The 18,325-nt window shown below is 53.9% G+C and overlaps 5 protein-coding genes across 5 annotated transcripts; all 5 read right to left on the bottom strand.

Annotated features, from left to right (window-relative positions):
- Nucleotides 1-1,085: 1,085 nt before the first annotated feature.
- On the bottom strand, nt 1,086-2,264 carry JKF63_03144 (uncharacterized protein; the record flags this gene model as incomplete). Its single annotated transcript, XM_067899165.1, has 1 exon — nt 1,086-2,264. One exon carries the CDS (start codon nt 2,262-2,264, stop codon nt 1,086-1,088), a length of 1,179 nt encoding a protein of 392 aa, XP_067755609.1.
- Nucleotides 2,265-4,574: 2,310 nt separating this feature from the next.
- On the bottom strand, nt 4,575-5,753 carry JKF63_03143 (uncharacterized protein; the record flags this gene model as incomplete). Its single annotated transcript, XM_067899164.1, has 1 exon — nt 4,575-5,753. One exon carries the CDS (start codon nt 5,751-5,753, stop codon nt 4,575-4,577), a length of 1,179 nt encoding a protein of 392 aa, XP_067755608.1.
- Nucleotides 5,754-6,580: 827 nt separating this feature from the next.
- Nucleotides 6,581-8,368, bottom strand: JKF63_03142 (uncharacterized protein; the record flags this gene model as incomplete). The annotated part of the gene is made up of 1 exon (XM_067899163.1): nt 6,581-8,368. One exon carries the CDS (start codon nt 8,366-8,368, stop codon nt 6,581-6,583), a length of 1,788 nt encoding a protein of 595 aa, XP_067755607.1.
- A 2,407-nt stretch (nt 8,369-10,775) lies between these two features.
- Nucleotides 10,776-11,516, bottom strand: JKF63_03141 (uncharacterized protein; the record flags this gene model as incomplete). The annotated part of the gene is made up of 1 exon (XM_067899162.1): nt 10,776-11,516. One exon carries the CDS (start codon nt 11,514-11,516, stop codon nt 10,776-10,778), a length of 741 nt encoding a protein of 246 aa, XP_067755606.1.
- A 4,931-nt stretch (nt 11,517-16,447) lies between these two features.
- On the bottom strand, nt 16,448-17,623 carry JKF63_03140 (uncharacterized protein; the record flags this gene model as incomplete). Its single annotated transcript, XM_067899161.1, has 1 exon — nt 16,448-17,623. One exon carries the CDS (start codon nt 17,621-17,623, stop codon nt 16,448-16,450), a length of 1,176 nt encoding a protein of 391 aa, XP_067755605.1.
- Nucleotides 17,624-18,325: the final 702 nt, after the last annotated feature.

Raw genomic sequence — 18,325 nt, 5'->3', positions numbered from 1 at the left:
GATCACGAAGCGCTACACACAAACTAAACAGAGGAAGGGGAGTTGCGGCATGAATAAATGCATGGTACGTTCTTGTTTTTTCGTTCTCTAGTGGAACACGGTTTGATTTTCTGAAGACAAAGCGCACAGTTGCGCGCGCCATCCTGGTAGCTCTTCTTCCGTATTAGATGCAACACCCCAAGGCGACCTCTCGGATGGGTGCAAGTCCGGGATGAAGGATGCGCACCAGCATTGCCCCCTTGATACACACACACACATATATATATATATATACTCACAGTTGTGCTTTTCTCGTTTCGGGTAGTGCGCCGTTCTCTCTGTGATGGTCTGCATTATCCCCTTTTGACCATATAAAGATGCCTTGACTACTCGATCCCGAAAGACATGCAGGAGTATCAACAACTGAGAAGAGATGTCGCCTGCATGAGTGTCCCACTCCTGAGGGTCATCTAAACCCCCTTCCCTTTTTGGGGGGGAGGGGGTAGCGAGTGCACAATCGCACCGGAGAGCGAGACGAGCGTGTAACCCTTGTATAACGTGCTCGACGACACCTTCTGCCACTTAAGTGGCCACCCGTGGATACAGCAAACCGCTTCCGTGAAGGGGGCTCGGCGCCGCCTTGAGAAAAAAAAACAAAATATGTGTTTGTGAGCGCTAAACCACACCACCAATATAACAGAAAAAAAAGAAGAAAAGTGAAGGCGGGAAGACTCTAGCAACTAGAAAAGAGAGAGAAGAACCCGAACACGTGTATCCATGAAAAGGGGTTGAGATTCAAAAGGCTTAGCCAGAAGAGAAAAAAAAATCGTATCACATGTCCGTTACCCGACATGTTCAACGGGCGCACAGGTGGTCCAGTGAGGGGGGGGGAGAAGGAGAGGTAGCGCCAAGGCACTTGGAAGGGATGGAAAAGCACAGCATCCCATCTTCTCAGTGCGGCGCGAGGTTTGGAACCAAAGAATTCATCATGAGCTGAGAAATGCAACATCCATAACACGAAGCTCAATTCACTTCGGTGAGGAAGAAAAACCAACGCACCACTGAAGGCGCTTTACAGAGAGACCTGTCCGTGCACGTCTCTTTACTCACTCCACCAGCTTCTTTGGCACCTCCCAGGTGAACCCGCCCTTGCCGGACTCGTCCTTGCGGCCAAAGTGGCCGAAGCGCGACGTCTCGTAGTAGATGGGGCGGCGCAGGTTCAGCTCCCGGATGATGTCGTACGGGCGAAGTTTAAAGTTCTTCTTCACAATCTCCAGCAGCTTTGCGTCATCGTACACGCCGGTTCCGTACGTCTCCACGTGCATGCTAAGCGGCTCCGAGACGCCGATCGCGTACGCCAGCTGCACAAGGCAGCGGCGCGCCAGGCCGCCTGCAACAATGGACTTTGCGATCCAACGCGCGGCGTACGCGGCGGAGCGATCAACCTTCGACGGGTCCTTCCCGGAGAAGGCGCCGCCACCGTGCGCGCCCCAGCCACCGTACGTATCCACGATGATCTTGCGGCCTGTCAGACCAGCGTCGCCGTGCGGCCCACCGCGCACGAAGCGGCCTGACGGGTTCAGCCAGTACTTCGTCTCCGCGTCAAGCATGTTCGCAGGGATCACGGCCTTGATCACCTTCTCCATCAGGTCCACACGGATCTTCTCGTTCGTCACGTGCTCGTCGTGCTGTGCAGAGATCAGCACCACCGCCACACGTTTTGGCGTCAGCACCTGCTTACCCTCGCGCGTGTCGTAGTCGTACTCGACCGTCACCTGTGTCTTTGCATCCGGGCGCGCCCACTCCAGGCTGCCATCGCGGCGCAACTCGCTGTACTTCTTCGCAAGACCGCGGGCCAGCTCGTACGTCAGCGGCATCAACGTCTCCGTCTCGTCCGTCGCGTACCCGAACATCATGCCCTGGTCGCCGGCGCCAAGATCCTCGCCTTCGAAGTTGCCCAGACCCTGGAAGATATCTGGCGACTGCTGCTCAATCGCAACCAGCACGTTGCACGACTCGTAGTCTAGACCCTTCTCCGCAGAGTCGAAGCCGATGTCCTTGATCGCATTGCGGACAATCTTCTGGTAGTCTAACACCGCCTTCGTCGTGATCTCGCCGAACACCATCACCATGCCGGTCTTCGCGCACGACTCACACGCCACCTTCGAGAACGGGTCGCTGCTAAGGCACGCGTCAAGCACAGCGTCAGATACCTGATCGCACAGCTTGTCCGGGTGACCCTCCGTCACGTGCTCGGAGGAAAAGACAATGGTGTGAACGGACATTAGAGAAAAAAATTGAGACCTGCTCGGTCGATGAAATGAGAATTGAGCGGATACACGGCTGGCGGCGCCGGGGTTATTTCTGAGAAATCGCTTGAAAGGCGAAAAAAAAGGGGAGGGGGTATACTGTGAGGTGGCAAGGCGCTGATGAGACAAAGCAAGTGAAAAGTGAATAGAGCGTTTTGTAGGGCAAAATAACAACAAATAGAGAAACGGTGCAAGGAAGGCGACCTTTCAGGCAGACATCCCTTGGGATGTGCGCCGATGTGATTCCTGGATCGAGGTTCATCCAACCAAGAGTCGAGTGCACACTGTGAGACAAGGACAATTAATTCACAGCGAGGACCAATGGCACATCTTTTAGCTCGACCCCCCCCCTCCCCTCCCCCCTCTCCTCTCGGTTACACGGAGCCGAGGAAAGCGAACCGTGGTATTCTGGCAACGCAGCGCACGGGAGGCTCTAGACAATGCGCAGCACTCAAAGCATGTGGGTAGCCTTTAGGGTCTAAGCAACCAAGGAAGACCTCATATATTCTCTCTTGATTGTTGCCTTGTCTGGGGCCTGCTGCCGCGTTTGGGGTAGCGGGGTGGGGTGGGGGGGTGGAGACTTGCTGTTCTCCAACACGAGCAAAAAGAAGAAAAAGTAGCACCAAGATCCTATGGTGATTTGTTTCTGTTTTTTCGGGTTTTTCACCCCCGAACCGCCCCCCCTCCAATAATAATAAAAAAATGTCGTTAGATAAACAAAAAAAAAAAGATGCGGCTCAACCCTTCGAATTCTTTCCGCGCTTCGATGAACGCTCGCCAAAAGAAAAAGCTTGTTACCAAACGAGTTCTCTTGGATGCCATCGCAGATGTGTTCAGCAAGGGCAGGAAAGCGCTCCGGAGTCGTTGGGTTTTTGCTTCATATTCAATCATGAGCCATAAAAACACGCAAAAAAAAAATACATTAAAAATTTGAACAAACAAAGTTGGACTACTACACCCTGGTGCTCCCTTCGACGCGCTGATTCGCTTAGTGTGACGGGGTAACGACATGGGTTGGAGTAGACCAACGTGTTTATTTGTTTTTTTTTTCACAAAAAGACAAAGTAGAGGGGGAAAGGACGGAAGGTCGAACTGCAAGAGAGTGGCTGAGGAGGGAACAGGCAAGTATGCACGCGTACTCTGGGTCATGGAGACAGGCACTCTGAGAAAAGGATCTGCAGAACGCCAGCAGGACTTTTGCTCTTTGTTCAGTCCTTTTAAACAGTGGCTTTGACCGCCCTCAACGATGCATGAGAATACACGTACACCGCAACAAAGTTGAGTCGTTCGTGACCGCTCCCTTCCCCATACCGCCGCATACATCGTGAGAGCAATGGGGGGTATCCTTTCTCCTCGCTCCATCTCTCTTGACCTGCTCTATTTCCTATTAGCTTCGAATTTCTTTTGTCCTCAGCTTTACTTGACACCAAGATCGCAGAACTTAGCGTCAAGTAAAGCCAGGAACACAATCGTCAACACGCACACACACACACACGCGCGCGTTTTCTCACCCAAACCGACAAACAGGCACCTGTACAGCGAGGGGGGAAAGAGAGACGTCCTCATACAGAGCCACCAAAAGAAAAATTCGTCATGTCTCAACCCTTTTTTATTTGCATTGGACAAATACAGCGAGCATATAAAAAAGGAGGGTGAAAAAAACGGGGGTGGGAGGTGGTGGAGGGAAGGAAGGGGAGGGAGGGGAGGGGAGGGAGAGAGGGAGGGGGGGGAGTAAAAATGACAAACGAAAAGCAAGAACAAAGAAAAAACGTTCTTACCAATTCGACAAAAAAAAAACAGAAGGAAAAAAATGTTAAGCCTTTTTGACTACCGTAGAGCGAAGATGAGCAGAGCGATCAAAACGGCGAGAGAGACGTGCGTCCGAAGAGTGAGAGACCCTCCAAAGACGCGAGGAGGACACAGCCACACATCAAGTACAACACGTGAGAAGCGAGAGTCGCACGGGAAACATGTAGAGCAGCATGAGCCAAATGGAGAAGAGCACCAGCTCTGCTCGCGCGGACCCCTCTATGCGAGCGTTACGGGTGAACAAAACACTGTGACATGTATCTTCAGAGAACGCCCCCTTAGTAGGCGCGCCAGTGGTGAGCAATGAACCTCTGCCCCCCCCCCCTCCTCAGGTAGGCCCCACACACACACACACACACACACATTCGCAGACTACTTAAAGCGAAGCAGTTCTTCAAGGGAGGGGAAAAAGGCCAAATCGCCCCACAGAGGGTATCAGACGCCCATACCAGAGCCGCTTCCCCTTCGTCTCTTTACTCACTCCACCAGCTTCTTTGGCACCTCCCAGGTGAACCCGCCCTTGCCGGACTCGTCCTTGCGGCCAAAGTGGCCGAAGCGCGACGTCTCGTAGTAGATGGGGCGGCGCAGGTTCAGCTCCCGGATGATGTCGTACGGGCGAAGTTTAAAGTTCTTCTTCACAATCTCCAGCAGCTTTGCGTCATCGTACACGCCGGTTCCGTACGTCTCCACGTGCATGCTAAGCGGCTCCGAGACGCCGATCGCGTACGCCAGCTGCACAAGGCAGCGGCGCGCCAGGCCGCCTGCAACAATGGACTTTGCGATCCAACGCGCGGCGTACGCGGCGGAGCGATCAACCTTCGACGGGTCCTTCCCGGAGAAGGCGCCGCCACCGTGCGCGCCCCAGCCACCGTACGTATCCACGATGATCTTGCGGCCTGTCAGACCAGCGTCGCCGTGCGGCCCACCGCGCACGAAGCGGCCTGACGGGTTCAGCCAGTACTTCGTCTCCGCGTCAAGCATGTTCGCAGGGATCACGGCCTTGATCACCTTCTCCATCAGGTCCACACGGATCTTCTCGTTCGTCACGTGCTCGTCGTGCTGTGCAGAGATCAGCACCACCGCCACACGTTTTGGCGTCAGCACCTGCTTACCCTCGCGCGTGTCGTAGTCGTACTCGACCGTCACCTGTGTCTTTGCATCCGGGCGCGCCCACTCCAGGCTGCCATCGCGGCGCAACTCGCTGTACTTCTTCGCAAGACCGCGGGCCAGCTCGTACGTCAGCGGCATCAACGTCTCCGTCTCGTCCGTCGCGTACCCGAACATCATGCCCTGGTCGCCGGCGCCAAGATCCTCGCCTTCGAAGTTGCCCAGACCCTGGAAGATATCTGGCGACTGCTGCTCAATCGCAACCAGCACGTTGCACGACTCGTAGTCTAGACCCTTCTCCGCAGAGTCGAAGCCGATGTCCTTGATCGCATTGCGGACAATCTTCTGGTAGTCTAACACCGCCTTCGTCGTGATCTCGCCGAACACCATCACCATGCCGGTCTTCGCGCACGACTCACACGCCACCTTCGAGAACGGGTCGCTGCTAAGGCACGCGTCAAGCACAGCGTCAGATACCTGATCGCACAGCTTGTCCGGGTGACCCTCCGTCACGTGCTCGGAGGAAAAGACAATGGTGTGAACGGACATGATTAAGGCGAGACGATGGAATGAGGCAGTAGAGGTTATCTGTGTATAAGTGCGGAGGAGAATTGCGCAGTAGAATGTGGAGGAGAGAAACAAAAATAAAAATTGTCAAAAAATGTTGATGGTTGCGGTCGAGGGAAAGAGGGTGAAGACAAAAATGGATACATACACGCAGGTGAGCGCCAGCGGTGAAGCTGGAGGACAGTCTTAAAGGAGACGCGCCAAGAGCCATGGGGAAAAACACGGCGTGGGTGCTCGAGGGAGGGGGGAAGGGAGGAGGGGGGCTGAGGCACACACACACACACAGTTGTGGCCTTCTATCGTGGCGCAGTCGCTCCACATTCACACCGGTAACGTAGGTCAAAAGACATGCTAGTGCGCTTCATATTCACAGCAATAGAAAGAAGAGAGATAGCTGGCGGTTATTCACTTCCAGTGACTCTGCGCGTACTCGCACCCTCGCCTCCCCGGGGGCACATTCTTTTTTTTCTGCTGCAGTGTCACTGTGAAAAAAAAAAAAATACAGTCGGTGAATTCACGTGCAACTGCATGCACGTTCGTGGTGGCTGCGTGACGCTCATCTTTGCTTTATTATCGGGCTCCTTGCTTGTGCACACTGCCTAAACACTGCTGAGTGCAGTTCGTAAAAAAAAAAGGTGGGGGGTACAGCGGGGAGAACAGAAGCAGATCTGCGCTTGTACGTACGGGTGTGTATGTGTAAACGAGCACCCAGAAAAAAAAAGGGGGGGTTGACAGACCTCCATACGCCCCTTGGTGGCCTACTCGTGGGTGTGGTAATGTGTCCACAAATGACCAGGCAACCACCATTATTACTCCTCGTCATCCACGACCTCAACTGTGGAGTGTCTCTCAGATCTCGTGGGCTTGTACAGAACTTTAAGGGGGTGGCCAAGATCTGCCTCCACCACATACTCCACCTGCGCTACCACCTCCTGTGAATGCGACGCAATCCACTCCTTTAGGCGATAGTTAACAACAATGTCGTCTGGCCTCATGGAAGACGCACACAGTGGGCAGTTCCATATGTTTCGCCGAGTACATTGAATCAGTACCGCAGTCAACTCCATGCACTGTAGATGCTCGCAGTACACACCCCGCACAGGATTCTCCATGGTGAGAGTGGTAATGGGGCACTGAATCCTCACCGACGCCTCCGTGATTGCCACGACGCTGCGGTCGCCAGATGATGAAATCGGCAATCTTTGAATGGAGGACCCTCTAGGCTTGCGATACGTTGACACGATGCGCTCACTGAGATATGTCAGCCCCACTTCCTCCACAAACACACAAGCGATCACACCACGCCACATCTCCATCTCATTCACGTCGCCGGAGAAGACTACACGTAAGGAGAAGGAGTCCTGTTTTATCGGGAGAACGAGGGAAGTGATATCCACTGTGATGGCTGTTTTAACGGCAGCCGCCTCCTTGGCCGGAGAAAGCTCCCAGTTGGGCGGCAGAGAGACGGGTGTGTCGTTGATGTACAGGGACATGGAAAGCTTTGAGCCCTCCATTTCCATTGGAACCATCCACCCGGTAGTGTGCTCGTATTTTTTGGTCAAAGGCACCAGAAGCACACGCCGCTGCGGAGAAAAGCCCTCCGCAGGCCTTTCGCGCAGTTTGTGAGGAGTGGGAAGCAGAGTGGTCAAATTCTTGTTTTCAACCACCACTGCACCGAGGATGTCCACAAAATGATACACAGGTGACAAGACAAACCTCGACGGATTCTCAAAAACTTCGTGGCGAAGAACCTCTAATACAAATCGGCGTGCAGCCGGCACAAATGGTACGGTACCCCCCTCTGCATCCTCGTCCTTCGCCTCACCTCCCTCGCTGGGGCTGGCCGAGGACGACGACGACGACGAACTCCCCGGAGAGCTCGCCAGTACATTACGAATACCGGGAAACGTCCCCGAAAGCGTGCTCAACCCACCGCTGGGGGCATGTGAGGAACTCGTCGGTGCGTCGTGGTCCGCTTGAAAAGACGCCGAAGTGTGCACGCGACGCTGTATGGCGGCAGGCCGTGTCATCAAAGCGGAAGGCTCTGCGAGCCGCTGTCGCTTCAGAGTGTGTCGTTTGTAATCTCCTTGGGTGTGGAGATCTTTACGCGCCAGAGGAATCTGTGCTTCATGCAGCTCTTGTCGGAGACGCGTTGCGGTGGCACCGCCTACCGCGTCCAATAGAACCTGGATGTTATGCAGCTCGGTGGCGGTGAAGGGCGCCGGATCGTGAGTGTGTTCTCCATTATTTACCGCAGCAGGTGTTTCCGTTGTGCCAGCAAGAGAGGGGGTTGGGCAACGAGAACGCTGACAGTCGTGCAGAGCCTTGGCTGCCGCCTCCGCCACGGTCTCGTTGGCGAACCATTCGTCCTCTTCGGGGGTGCGGGTCTGTGGCTCTGCGTGAAAAGGGCGAACATGCGCCCCGTCTGTGGAGAGACAGGGATAAAGCTCGCCAGGGCTGTGATACAACTCTACACAACAATCTTCACCGGCGCACAAGAAGGCTTGCATATCTGCATTTGTCGCCCTCAGCATGCCGGGCCACCAAACGCCATCGTCGCACTTGACCCATACCTGAGTGTTGGGCGGATATCGCATCGCCAGAAGAATTACAGAGAAGCCAATGGGAATGTACAACTACAAACTAGACGCATACACCGAGTGGAAGCGCAGAAGCTCAGACGCTGAGTAGACCAAGGCACTTTTGGTGGTGGGGAGGGGGAGGGGGAGGGGGAGGGGAGGAGTCTTCAACAGCGCAGCTCCACAAAAGCGCCTGGCAGCCGGTCACCACATGTCCGTTTCTGGACGTTCCGGAGACAGCACACAAAGCACAACCTCTTCCTGTTCACTGTGACTAATGAATCGATCGTGCAAAATACAAGGGAAGGGGGAACCATGCACCCCAAGTCGCTACGCGTAACGTTACGCATAGACCAGGTCCACACCAACAAAAGCAAAGGGGCAGAGAGGCGAAGAACGTTTTGCGGAGAGGAGAAGGGCACAAAAACAAAGAAACCCTATTCAAAACCAGCACATATGCCTCGAATCAACGTACATCATCACTCGCGTTCCAGTAGCCCCCACCCTCTACCATGGGGGAAGGGGCCGGAGGTACGCTAAGAGACAGTGCTCTCTGTATTGGCTAGGGAGCGTCAGCATTCTTGGCGCAGTCCACCACTTTGGGGCATTCAATACCTTCTCTTCTTCGAAAGAGTTCGATACGCAAAAACATTCGCAAGTGATAATTTTTCTTTTTTTTCAGGATGCGAGGCATACAACCACAGCAAAGCCATCAAATACATTACGCGCCCAGCCACAGCTCGTCCGTCTCTGTTGCGGTGCGTCTACGTCCGGGTTGTCTGAAATGAGATGTGGCTAGTCCAATCAGGACATGCCGGTGTTTACCGACCCCTCCTCTCGTTTTTTTTTGTTTCCCGCCTTCTCCGGGCATGTGCTGTGCGCGATCGGCGCCAGGCAGGCGGGCGGTGCACGGCACGCTCCCCTCCCCCCTCCCCGCCCTCCCTCACCCAAGCGACCCGCGCGCCAAGCGTCCTGCTCCAGAGCAGACGCTGGTGCTGCTGCTGCTTGCCATGCAGCGGACGACAGCAACGCATCGGCTACGTGCATGCCGGGTGGGGAAGAGGGAAAGGGGGTAGGAACCAACCAGGGGTACGTCGGCGCCCCCTGAGCCCCCCCCCTGCACCCACAGCCCGTGGGCTGTGTTCCTCCCGCAGTGTCGCATCCAGCCGCCGTGCTTCGCAAGGTGGCGTGATGCCTCTTCGCGCAGGAGTCTGTGTCTCCTACACTCGTCGACAGCGTGGGAGCTGGTGTGCCTGAATGGTTTGCCCGCGTGCGTCGAGACAGGTGTGGCGCAGCTGCGTCAGGGACAGGCCGCCCAGCTGCTGAGCCCGGGCAGGAAGAATGCATGGTCCGTCGTCCTGCGGGGGGGGAAGGGGGAGGGGGAGAAGGGGGGGGCATGGGATATATCACGCTGAACAGCCAACGGAGGAAGAACAAGCAGCGCTAATTTGACAGGTCTAATCACATCGACATGTGCAAAGATGAACAGAGACCACCGGGAAGAGGCCTCAAGAGACGATAACCGCATAATTTTGAGATCCCCGAAAATGCACTGCTCACCACGACACCAAAAATGCGCGCAATCCGTTTTTCGTACGTCTGCTTAGTGTGCCTGCGTAACCCCGTGTCCGGCCACAAAAAAAAAACACCCCCGTTGGAGAAAAAGCGGCGGGGGGGCGAGAAGGAAGGCGTGGTATGCTGCCTATTACAATTCTGCAGTCCTATCGCTGTTGTCTGTGTTCCGTGCATTCCTCTAAAGCACATCCAGGACTTTCTACACGAAAGGAAAAAGGGAACTGCCCGCCAGTATCCACGCACATGCACAACGGAGAGGATACACCGCCAAAAAGGTACAACGAGCACAGAACTACGCAAAAAAAAAAAATTGACACACCGTGGGAGATAGGGATCAACGTGTAGTCTAGAAGGTCTATGAAAAACAAAAAATGAGAGCGAAAAATGGATTGGTGAGACTGCGGCGTCGGTGGTTGAAACCTGGGAAAGAAAAACTGAAGCGGGGAATGATGATGATGAGAGAGGGTGGGACCATAGCGCTCTGGAAACTCACAGCACACAGAGCTCACCCCACCCACCATTTGCACAACGTCTCTCTTCATCAATCAACGGAGGGGAAAAAAAGACAACACATATTGGCGGCCAACACATCAGATGTGCTGCATTGTATACAAGTGTACACCACGTGTCGTGTTTGATTCGCAGCTTTGGAAGTTGTGCTACGATGCTAATGACCTGTGGAGAGTAGAGGGTTTATAGTCTCTCACGATGAACTCCTTTCTGAGCACGAGTGCGTCGCTGCACAAGACACAGCCCGTCGGTGGCCCCCATCACAGACACACACGCACACATCCGCGCGCCCACCCACCTCCCTCTCCACATGGTCTCTCTCAGGCGCGCCTACTCAGGACTAAGGAGGAAGCCGTTTGCCATACGCGCACTGACTGGGACCACAATGCACGTAGCCCAAGTCGCTCTTGTAGGATTCCTCCTCTTCGGGAGTAAAAGTATCCGTGCGCCAGTCCCCGCTGGCGTTACGCAGGCCAGAGACGGATTTGAGCGCCTTGGGGTAGGGCGCAAAAATCGAGTTGAGTGGAAGATCACCAAAGTTCTGTGCGAAGATGAGGTCGGGGTCGACGCCCTGCTGCGCTGCCACGCGCTTCGCCGTTAGGTGTGCTACTTTGGAGCGGCTGTTGCTCTTGAGCAGCTGATTCGTCGGCACATCCGATGGCCACTCCACGCGCTGTCGCTTTGCCTTGGCCGGCTGGGGAGAATTGGTCATGACCTTTTGCACCGACGGTGCACGGCTGGTGGGAGCCGGCGTCGGTGTCGCCGTGCGAGCAAGCAACCGCATCGGCTCTGGTGGAACTGGCTTGGTCGCTGGGGTGCGTCCAATGAAGCCCTTTATAGGTGTTACAGGGCCATTCTTGCCGGCTGCGACTGTGTTCACATTCTGGGAGGCGAGCGCCGACACAGGGCCGTTGCGTACGTAGGAGAAGAGAATCTTGGTTGCCTGGTCGTACCTCTCGAGGAAGTTTTCGCTGGACACTTGTGGACAAGGGGGAAGTTGACGGGAGATATCCTCGTCCTTGATGAACTGCCGGAATAGAAGATCCTCTACCACATCGGGAGTCCACGCTACAGCCCCCATGGTGATGATGAGCACGAGGGGGGGGGGGAAGAGTGAAGGGGGTCTCGGACGAGGAAATGCGGCCACGCAGCCACCTGTGCACGGAAATACGTCAAGTGGGGGGTGAGGAGGAGAGGGGAGGCCACTGAAGAGAAAAGGACACACACACACACACACGCACAGGCCCCCCTCAGTCGAGAACTTCCGCAATGGGCAACAGCCGGCTGTGTATAGTGAAGCGCTGAGTCCAGCGCAGCTACGAATGGGTGCAGATGGGAGGGGGAGAGAACGAGGGGGAGAGGGAGAGAGGGAGGGGGAGGGCGTTTACAAAAGAGAACAGCAGAAGAGTGAAAATATATATAAATTGCTACAACAGAAAGCAAAGGGATTTGCGCTCCTCGACTGCACGCTTTCCGGAAAGCAGACCAAATATGGCGCAGGCCGACGCGAGTGTGCAGGCGTTCGGCCAAACACAAGTCGAGAAAAGTCGTCCTCAGGCGCTTTGAAGTGGATAAGCGAGCCGGCACACCACTCACAACCAGGGCGATCTTCGAGGGTTCCCATGCGAAAGTGGGAGAGGTAGTGTGCGGATTGACCTCAGTTTACTGTGTTGGTCGAGTCTTTGCTCTCAAAACGACCAATGTGATCAACTTTTGTATGCGCCTCTAGTATGCATTATTCTCGCGTTGTACTGAGCCTCAGGATAACCCTACAGACCCTACACACCCTCCCCCCCCTTCATCTCCCTTTGAACATCGAAGTCTTCAGTAATCAAAGATACTCTCTTGGAAAATCCACAGCAAACTCACCCACCAACACAGAGATAATTCGTTCTCCGAGGGGGGGGGAGGGAAGGCTGCACCCGCAGCTCACTCTATGCAATAGCACTGATGTTCAGCCAAGCGATAGAGTTCATGAGCTGTTGCGCTTCTTGTTGCCGCTGACTTACGGGAAATCGAGAAAAAAAGGAACCTGAAAAGGCCATGCGTTGTCGCTGCACAGGTCAAAACGAAAGAGAGGGAGCCAAAACATTTGCGGGGCGCAAGAAAAAAAAACGAAGCACCACCACCACCCCAAAACGAAAAAAAAACATAATACACCTGTGAATATACAAACGTATCTGAATATTTGCATTTTTCAAGAAAGTTAGGTAAGAGCCCCATTCAAGAAGCCACAGCAGCAGCAGGAGCGGTCCGGGAAAAAAAGTTGAGGCAGTCACTCGCAAATGGGGCAGGGGACAGCCAAAGAAAGAGTAGCGGGACGCACATCCAAGACGACGATAAATATAAGTTGCCCGCTAACGCTAATGGCAACTGTGATGCGTAGTGAGAAGAGTTCGTCGACGAGGTGAGCGGAATGCAACATGACATGCACTGCGGATTCACTTGCCAACGACACGCGATGACCCCAAAGGAACAGATATGGTCCTCGACTGAAGCCTCATACGCACGTGAGATGTTCTAGCCATCTACTCTCACGAGCCTCCCACAATAGGCTTTCTTGAGCCGCATAGGTGAAACCGAGAGGAAAGCGAGTGTCCCTGTCCAACAACGCTAGACCGGTGTCGACCCTCCTCGCGACCTGTGTGCCATCTGCCGGACTCCCCACCAAAAAAAAGCTCATTCAGTACGCTTCAGCTGAATGGGACGAGGCATGGCAACTCAGGCGAACTGCCCTGACGCCGTGTAGCTCAAGGTCGAATGGTGAACGTGAACAAATCACTGACTCACAACGGCTTCTATCGCTTCCAAGGGAAAAACAAATGGGCTTTCGCTGTGCATTCGCAGGGCGAAAATGTCTAATCGCAACGGTTATCTGTAGCAAACATGTAAATCCACGAACCATCCAGCTATTCCAGGTGAACTGAGATATCCTATGGACCCTTGTGCGCAGAGTAAGAAGCCGCCCATGGCACCAACAAATCGTAATACACTTTCGGACTACTGGATAACGGCTCTGTATACTAGCGTTGCTGGTAGGCATGTCTCTTCTCGTCTTCCTCCAGGGCCACGGCAGCTCAGTTACCCCGGGAAGTGTCGAACAAACACATCATCGCCTTTATCGTTATTATTCGCAGATTCTGCCGAGTCCACAACCGTATCCTACTCCCTCTTGAAAAGCAGTTCGCAGCTGTCAACAGAGCCCCATACCTTCAAGGCGTGCGGAAAGACATACAAGCGTGTTCCTCACCCCTTTTGTGAGCAGTGCAAACATATCATCAACAAAACTACGGTGCCAGGAGAGTGTCTGAAAGACCCCTCATTGTAAGTTATGTATTTGCTCTAGTCCGTGCAGCACCGCGAATGATTTTCCCCGACTCAGTGGCAGCAATGAAATCCACCACCACCACCACCCGGGGGGGGGGGGGGGAATGGGGGGAAGGGCACTCACATCCTGTGCGGCAACAGAGTTCAACAGCACACCAGAGAGAGAATCTGGTCTGCACTTGGACTACCCGCCCCCCCCCCCGCAAAAAAAAAGGGGGGGGCGAACTCAAGCCGCATATGAGAAATGAGTCGTGGACAATTACCTCATTTGGTGCTGGTTCGAAGTGGGTGATATACACGTGACTGTAGTGAGATCTAGCATGAAATGTCAACCTTCTTGATGGTGCTTGACGCTCGCAGGCTGACATACGATGCTGCTGCCGTGAAGCTGGGGGGGAAGCGGTGGAAGATGGTGTCGCCATGGTGGGTTTTTATCGTCCCGATTTCCCCCTTACCGCATAACGTTTTCGTCTGGCAAAGCCCAAAACCCACCACGCCCACCCGACATAAGCGTCATTGCCAGCGGCTGCTTCCCACCCCACCCCTCATGGGAGGTGCGCCGTTCGCCTTTCCCACCAGTCGCCCGGTTGCACCCCTCCACTTTGAAATCATCTTCCGAAACATAAATCTGTACACGGAAGTAGTTGTGGTGGCATATTCTGTTGCTGTTCCCAGCTGAGGTGAGATGATACGTCAACATGTCAAACCGATGCCATTTTTGTGATCGACTTGTCAGTCAGCATCGATGCGTGAAGCCTGCAACTCCACGCCGCCCCCCCCCCTCCACACCCCCACAGTGTCTCAGACTGCTGTCGGGAACATCTTGAACAGGGAGGACGATAGCTTTGGCCTGAAAGAGAGAGGGAACAAAAATGAAGCGAGTGGGATTGAGCAGAGTGCGACGGGGAGCGCGTTTGATCGGCTCGCAGTTGTCAAGAGAGAAGAGCATAGCCAGCCAAAGAAATCGGAGAGAGTAGAAATAAGTAAAATGGGTGATGGCATGGCGTGCATCGCATTCTCGTCAAAATCCTGAACTGTATCTTCCCTTCCTCTGCCGCCCAGTGAACTAACACCGACGTTCTGCCTCTAAGCTGATTTGTCCTCAGGGCCCGCTTGAACGGGCCGGAATGAGGCTAAAACCCCTACACACAAAAATATTTGAAAGCCACCAACAACAGAAACAATGAAAGGGGAAAGAAGGCATACAGAGAAGTGATGGAGAAGAGTGCTGGGTCAGAGACTGTACAGGTCACATGTGGCAAACACTGCAAGCGCTCACACCACCACCAAGGCAATTCTTCTTGTCATCCCATCTGGCCTTTGCGTCTCTTGGCAATATAGAACAGAGGCGCAGCGACCGAAAAAAAAAAAACGAGGGATTATTAAAAGATCAACCATACTCCCTCTCAGCCCCTCGGCCGTCAACGCACCCCTCCTCCCTTCCAGGTGGGAGCGGAGGAAGGCAACTGCCAGTAAGGTTGAGGATGGGGGAAGAGAGAGAGGCAGACCTCAAGGATAAGATGAGCAGTAGTAAAAAGAAATGCGGAAGAGCGATGAACACAAACAAAAAAAATCCTTGAGCTGCGTTCCTGTGGTGCTGCTACGTTTCGTGCTCTTCAGAACTGAACGAGGGGAAGAGGAAGGCGCGCGTGGAAAAGTGGATGCGGAGAACTCATAACCAAAAAAAAAGGGGGGGCAAAGAGGGGGGAAAATGCGAAGATGCGTCAAGGTCAAGCAGCCCCCCCCCCAACCCCCCTTTCCCGCCCACACACCCACATAGCGGAGGGAGGAGAGCGGGAGGGGTGAAAAAGACAAGGGCTGCGCAGAGACCGGCGCGACACCAACAATTTAAAAGGGGGAGAGACTGACAGCAACCACGTGTATACAAAATGGGGTAAAACAAACACCTCTTCGCACAATGCCCTCTACCACGCACACACACACACACACACACACGAAAACGTGGACAGAGGCGGAGGGATTCCATAAATAAAAGGGGTATGAACACTCGGGTAGGACCAGGTAGGGGCGAGTACTACCAAAATTTAGACGTCAGAAAGTCGCTGGTTTGATGGCACATAAAAAGACACACTGAGAGACACTGACACAGGCTATTCACATTACGTAACAGGGACTCCGTTGTAAAAAAAAAGCGAAATAAAAAAAAAAGTATTCACTGCATATCGCCCTCCGCACAACAAACTGTAGAAGAGTCGTACATGGAAACAAAAGCACCAAACATGAACAGCAAAACGCGTACCCTGCAGCGATACGCGATCAAGAAAAGCAAAGCAGGGCCCACCACGGGTGCGCATGGGTAGAGGGGACAAGGGGTCAAAGTGCACGCATTTGGCAAGAAGCCGCACTCCAGAATAAAACTGCAACAGCAACAAAACAGACGTGGTGTGCGCAGAGACCACAAAGTAAGAGTTCTCTTGAACGACGAAGCGACCTTTAAAACACCACAAAGTCAGCGGAGAGAAAAAGTGACGTGGTGGTGTGGGCGCCTGCGTCGTGAAGGTGCGGGTCACAACAGATTACTGCGTGGATGCCAAGAACTGGTTCAGCTTTGCTTTTCCTCGCACCATTATCCGCCTAGCAGCACATACAGTTTCCCTATCGCATTGTGACGTATTAGCCATGAACACAAAAAATAGAGCTTCTTTTTCTGTAATGGCCTTCCATTTAGAAGTAGTCGTTGAGGCCGTAGATGTCGTGGGTGTCTTCCATGAAGTTACTACCGAGGTGCGATTGTGTCCTGTCGTCTTCTGCACTGTCCCTCCAAAAGGTGGAGGAAACCACGCAATTGGAGCCGCGGAGAGCAACACCCGACCGCGCCCTAGAGGGACGCTGACTATTAAAGGACCCGCGGGTGTCGGAGGCAGAGTTAACTTCGCCTCGGTCGATCCACTGGTAGCAATAGTCATACTCCTCCCCCATGTCTGCAATGGCCGCAGATAGCAGCTGCAGACAGAGGTTGTAGTCAGGCTCTGCTTCAAACTCCAGAGAGCGGGCATACTCAACGTAGGTGGCCAGCTGACAGGGATAACCCCGGCACAGCTCAGCGGGCGACGTAGCGATCTTGATGTCGCGAATGGACTCGAAGTGTGAATCCCTCTTAGAGAGCTTGAGCCCTTGCCAGGGTAGACTACCACGCATAAAATAGGAAAGCAAGTAGGAGACGGACTCCAGATCGTCGCGCCGAGACTGCTCAAGACCATTGTGGGTGTTGATGCTAACATAGCGTGCCGTACCGGTGAGTGTCTTGCCCTCGGCGCATGGAATATGCTTTCCCGTAGAGTCACGCCAGGCCTTGGAAAGACCAACATCGATCACATACACAATGTGTGAGTAGGGGCCGAGGCCCATGACAAAATTCTCTGGTTTGATGTCGCGGTGAAGGTAGCCAACGCTGTGGAGGTACTGTAGTCTCTGAATAATCTGAATGCCGAGCATGCATACCGTCTTTACGTTGAACCTCCGGTTGCACAGATCAAAGAGATCCTCCAAAGACGGACCAAGTAAGTCCATCACCATAACGGTATACTCTCCCTCGCACCCACAGTAGTACGACTTGGGAATGCCAACAGTAATAGGACACTCGTTGAATCTTTTGTAGACTCGGTTCTCCAGATTAAGATGCGAGCGATGGTCGTCCTTTGTCAGCTCTATCTTCATGGCGACAGGGTGGCCAGTGTTCACCTCGAAACCCTTGAAAACTTCACCAAAGGCGCCGGAGCCCAAACGTTCCTGAATGCGGAAGCGACCGCCAATCAGAAGATCCTGCGCACGTTCGGTGGTTGTGGCCATAGTGCGGCAGTCGGACTCCATCATGTTCTTCTTTCGAAGGGAAGCCGTCATGGTACCATAGAAGAGCGCTGATCCTCCAGAAACAGAGACACCGCGCCCGGGCGCACTTACGGAAGGGGAGGGGATGGAAGGAAGCTAGGCCACACCACAAGACACCCACAGGACAGTGTAAAAAAAAAAAAGGGAGCGGGAGAGTGGTGATGATGACAGGAGAGAGATGAATTGTTACGGCAGAAGTTTTCTTTTTCAGGAGACCGTAGGAGGGGCCCCTCACACATGAATGCAAGCACTTGTGGGGCATGCAGTGAAGAAACCAGGAGACGCCGCAGGGGCTCTGAATGAGAAAAGAGAGAGCACTGGCAAGTCCAGAGACCCAAAAGGAGCCACGCAACAGAAAATCGCACCGGCGAGGGGTAAAAATGAAGTGCATTCCAGCGCCACTGCGTGTGTACGCCTTTTTCAACCGCTTTGTTTGCTTCAGAGACGCACCTGCGCACGCATCACTGCGTATCACACAATAGTTCCCGCGATGAGGGGGATAGTAACATCGCCGTTGGCGAAGCACGCCATAGTAGTAGAGCCAAAAGGGGGGGGTGTTGTGTGTGGGTGTGGGTGTGTGTGTTGTGTGCGTGTGTGTGTGTGTGTGGGGGGGGGGGGGGTAAAGCAGTAGGTAAAAAAAGGGGGTTGATTGTTCGCTGTGTTGCTTTTTTTTTCGTGTGTGCACGTTAGGAAGAAAACGGAGATAGAGGGTGG

Source organism: Porcisia hertigi, chromosome 30 (genome assembly GCF_017918235.1).
Source record: "Porcisia hertigi strain C119 chromosome 30, whole genome shotgun sequence".
NCBI lineage: Eukaryota > Euglenozoa > Kinetoplastea > Trypanosomatida > Trypanosomatidae > Porcisia > Porcisia hertigi.
The sequence above is the reverse complement of the archived record's forward strand: the minus strand, read 5'-3'. Positions and strand labels throughout refer to the sequence as shown.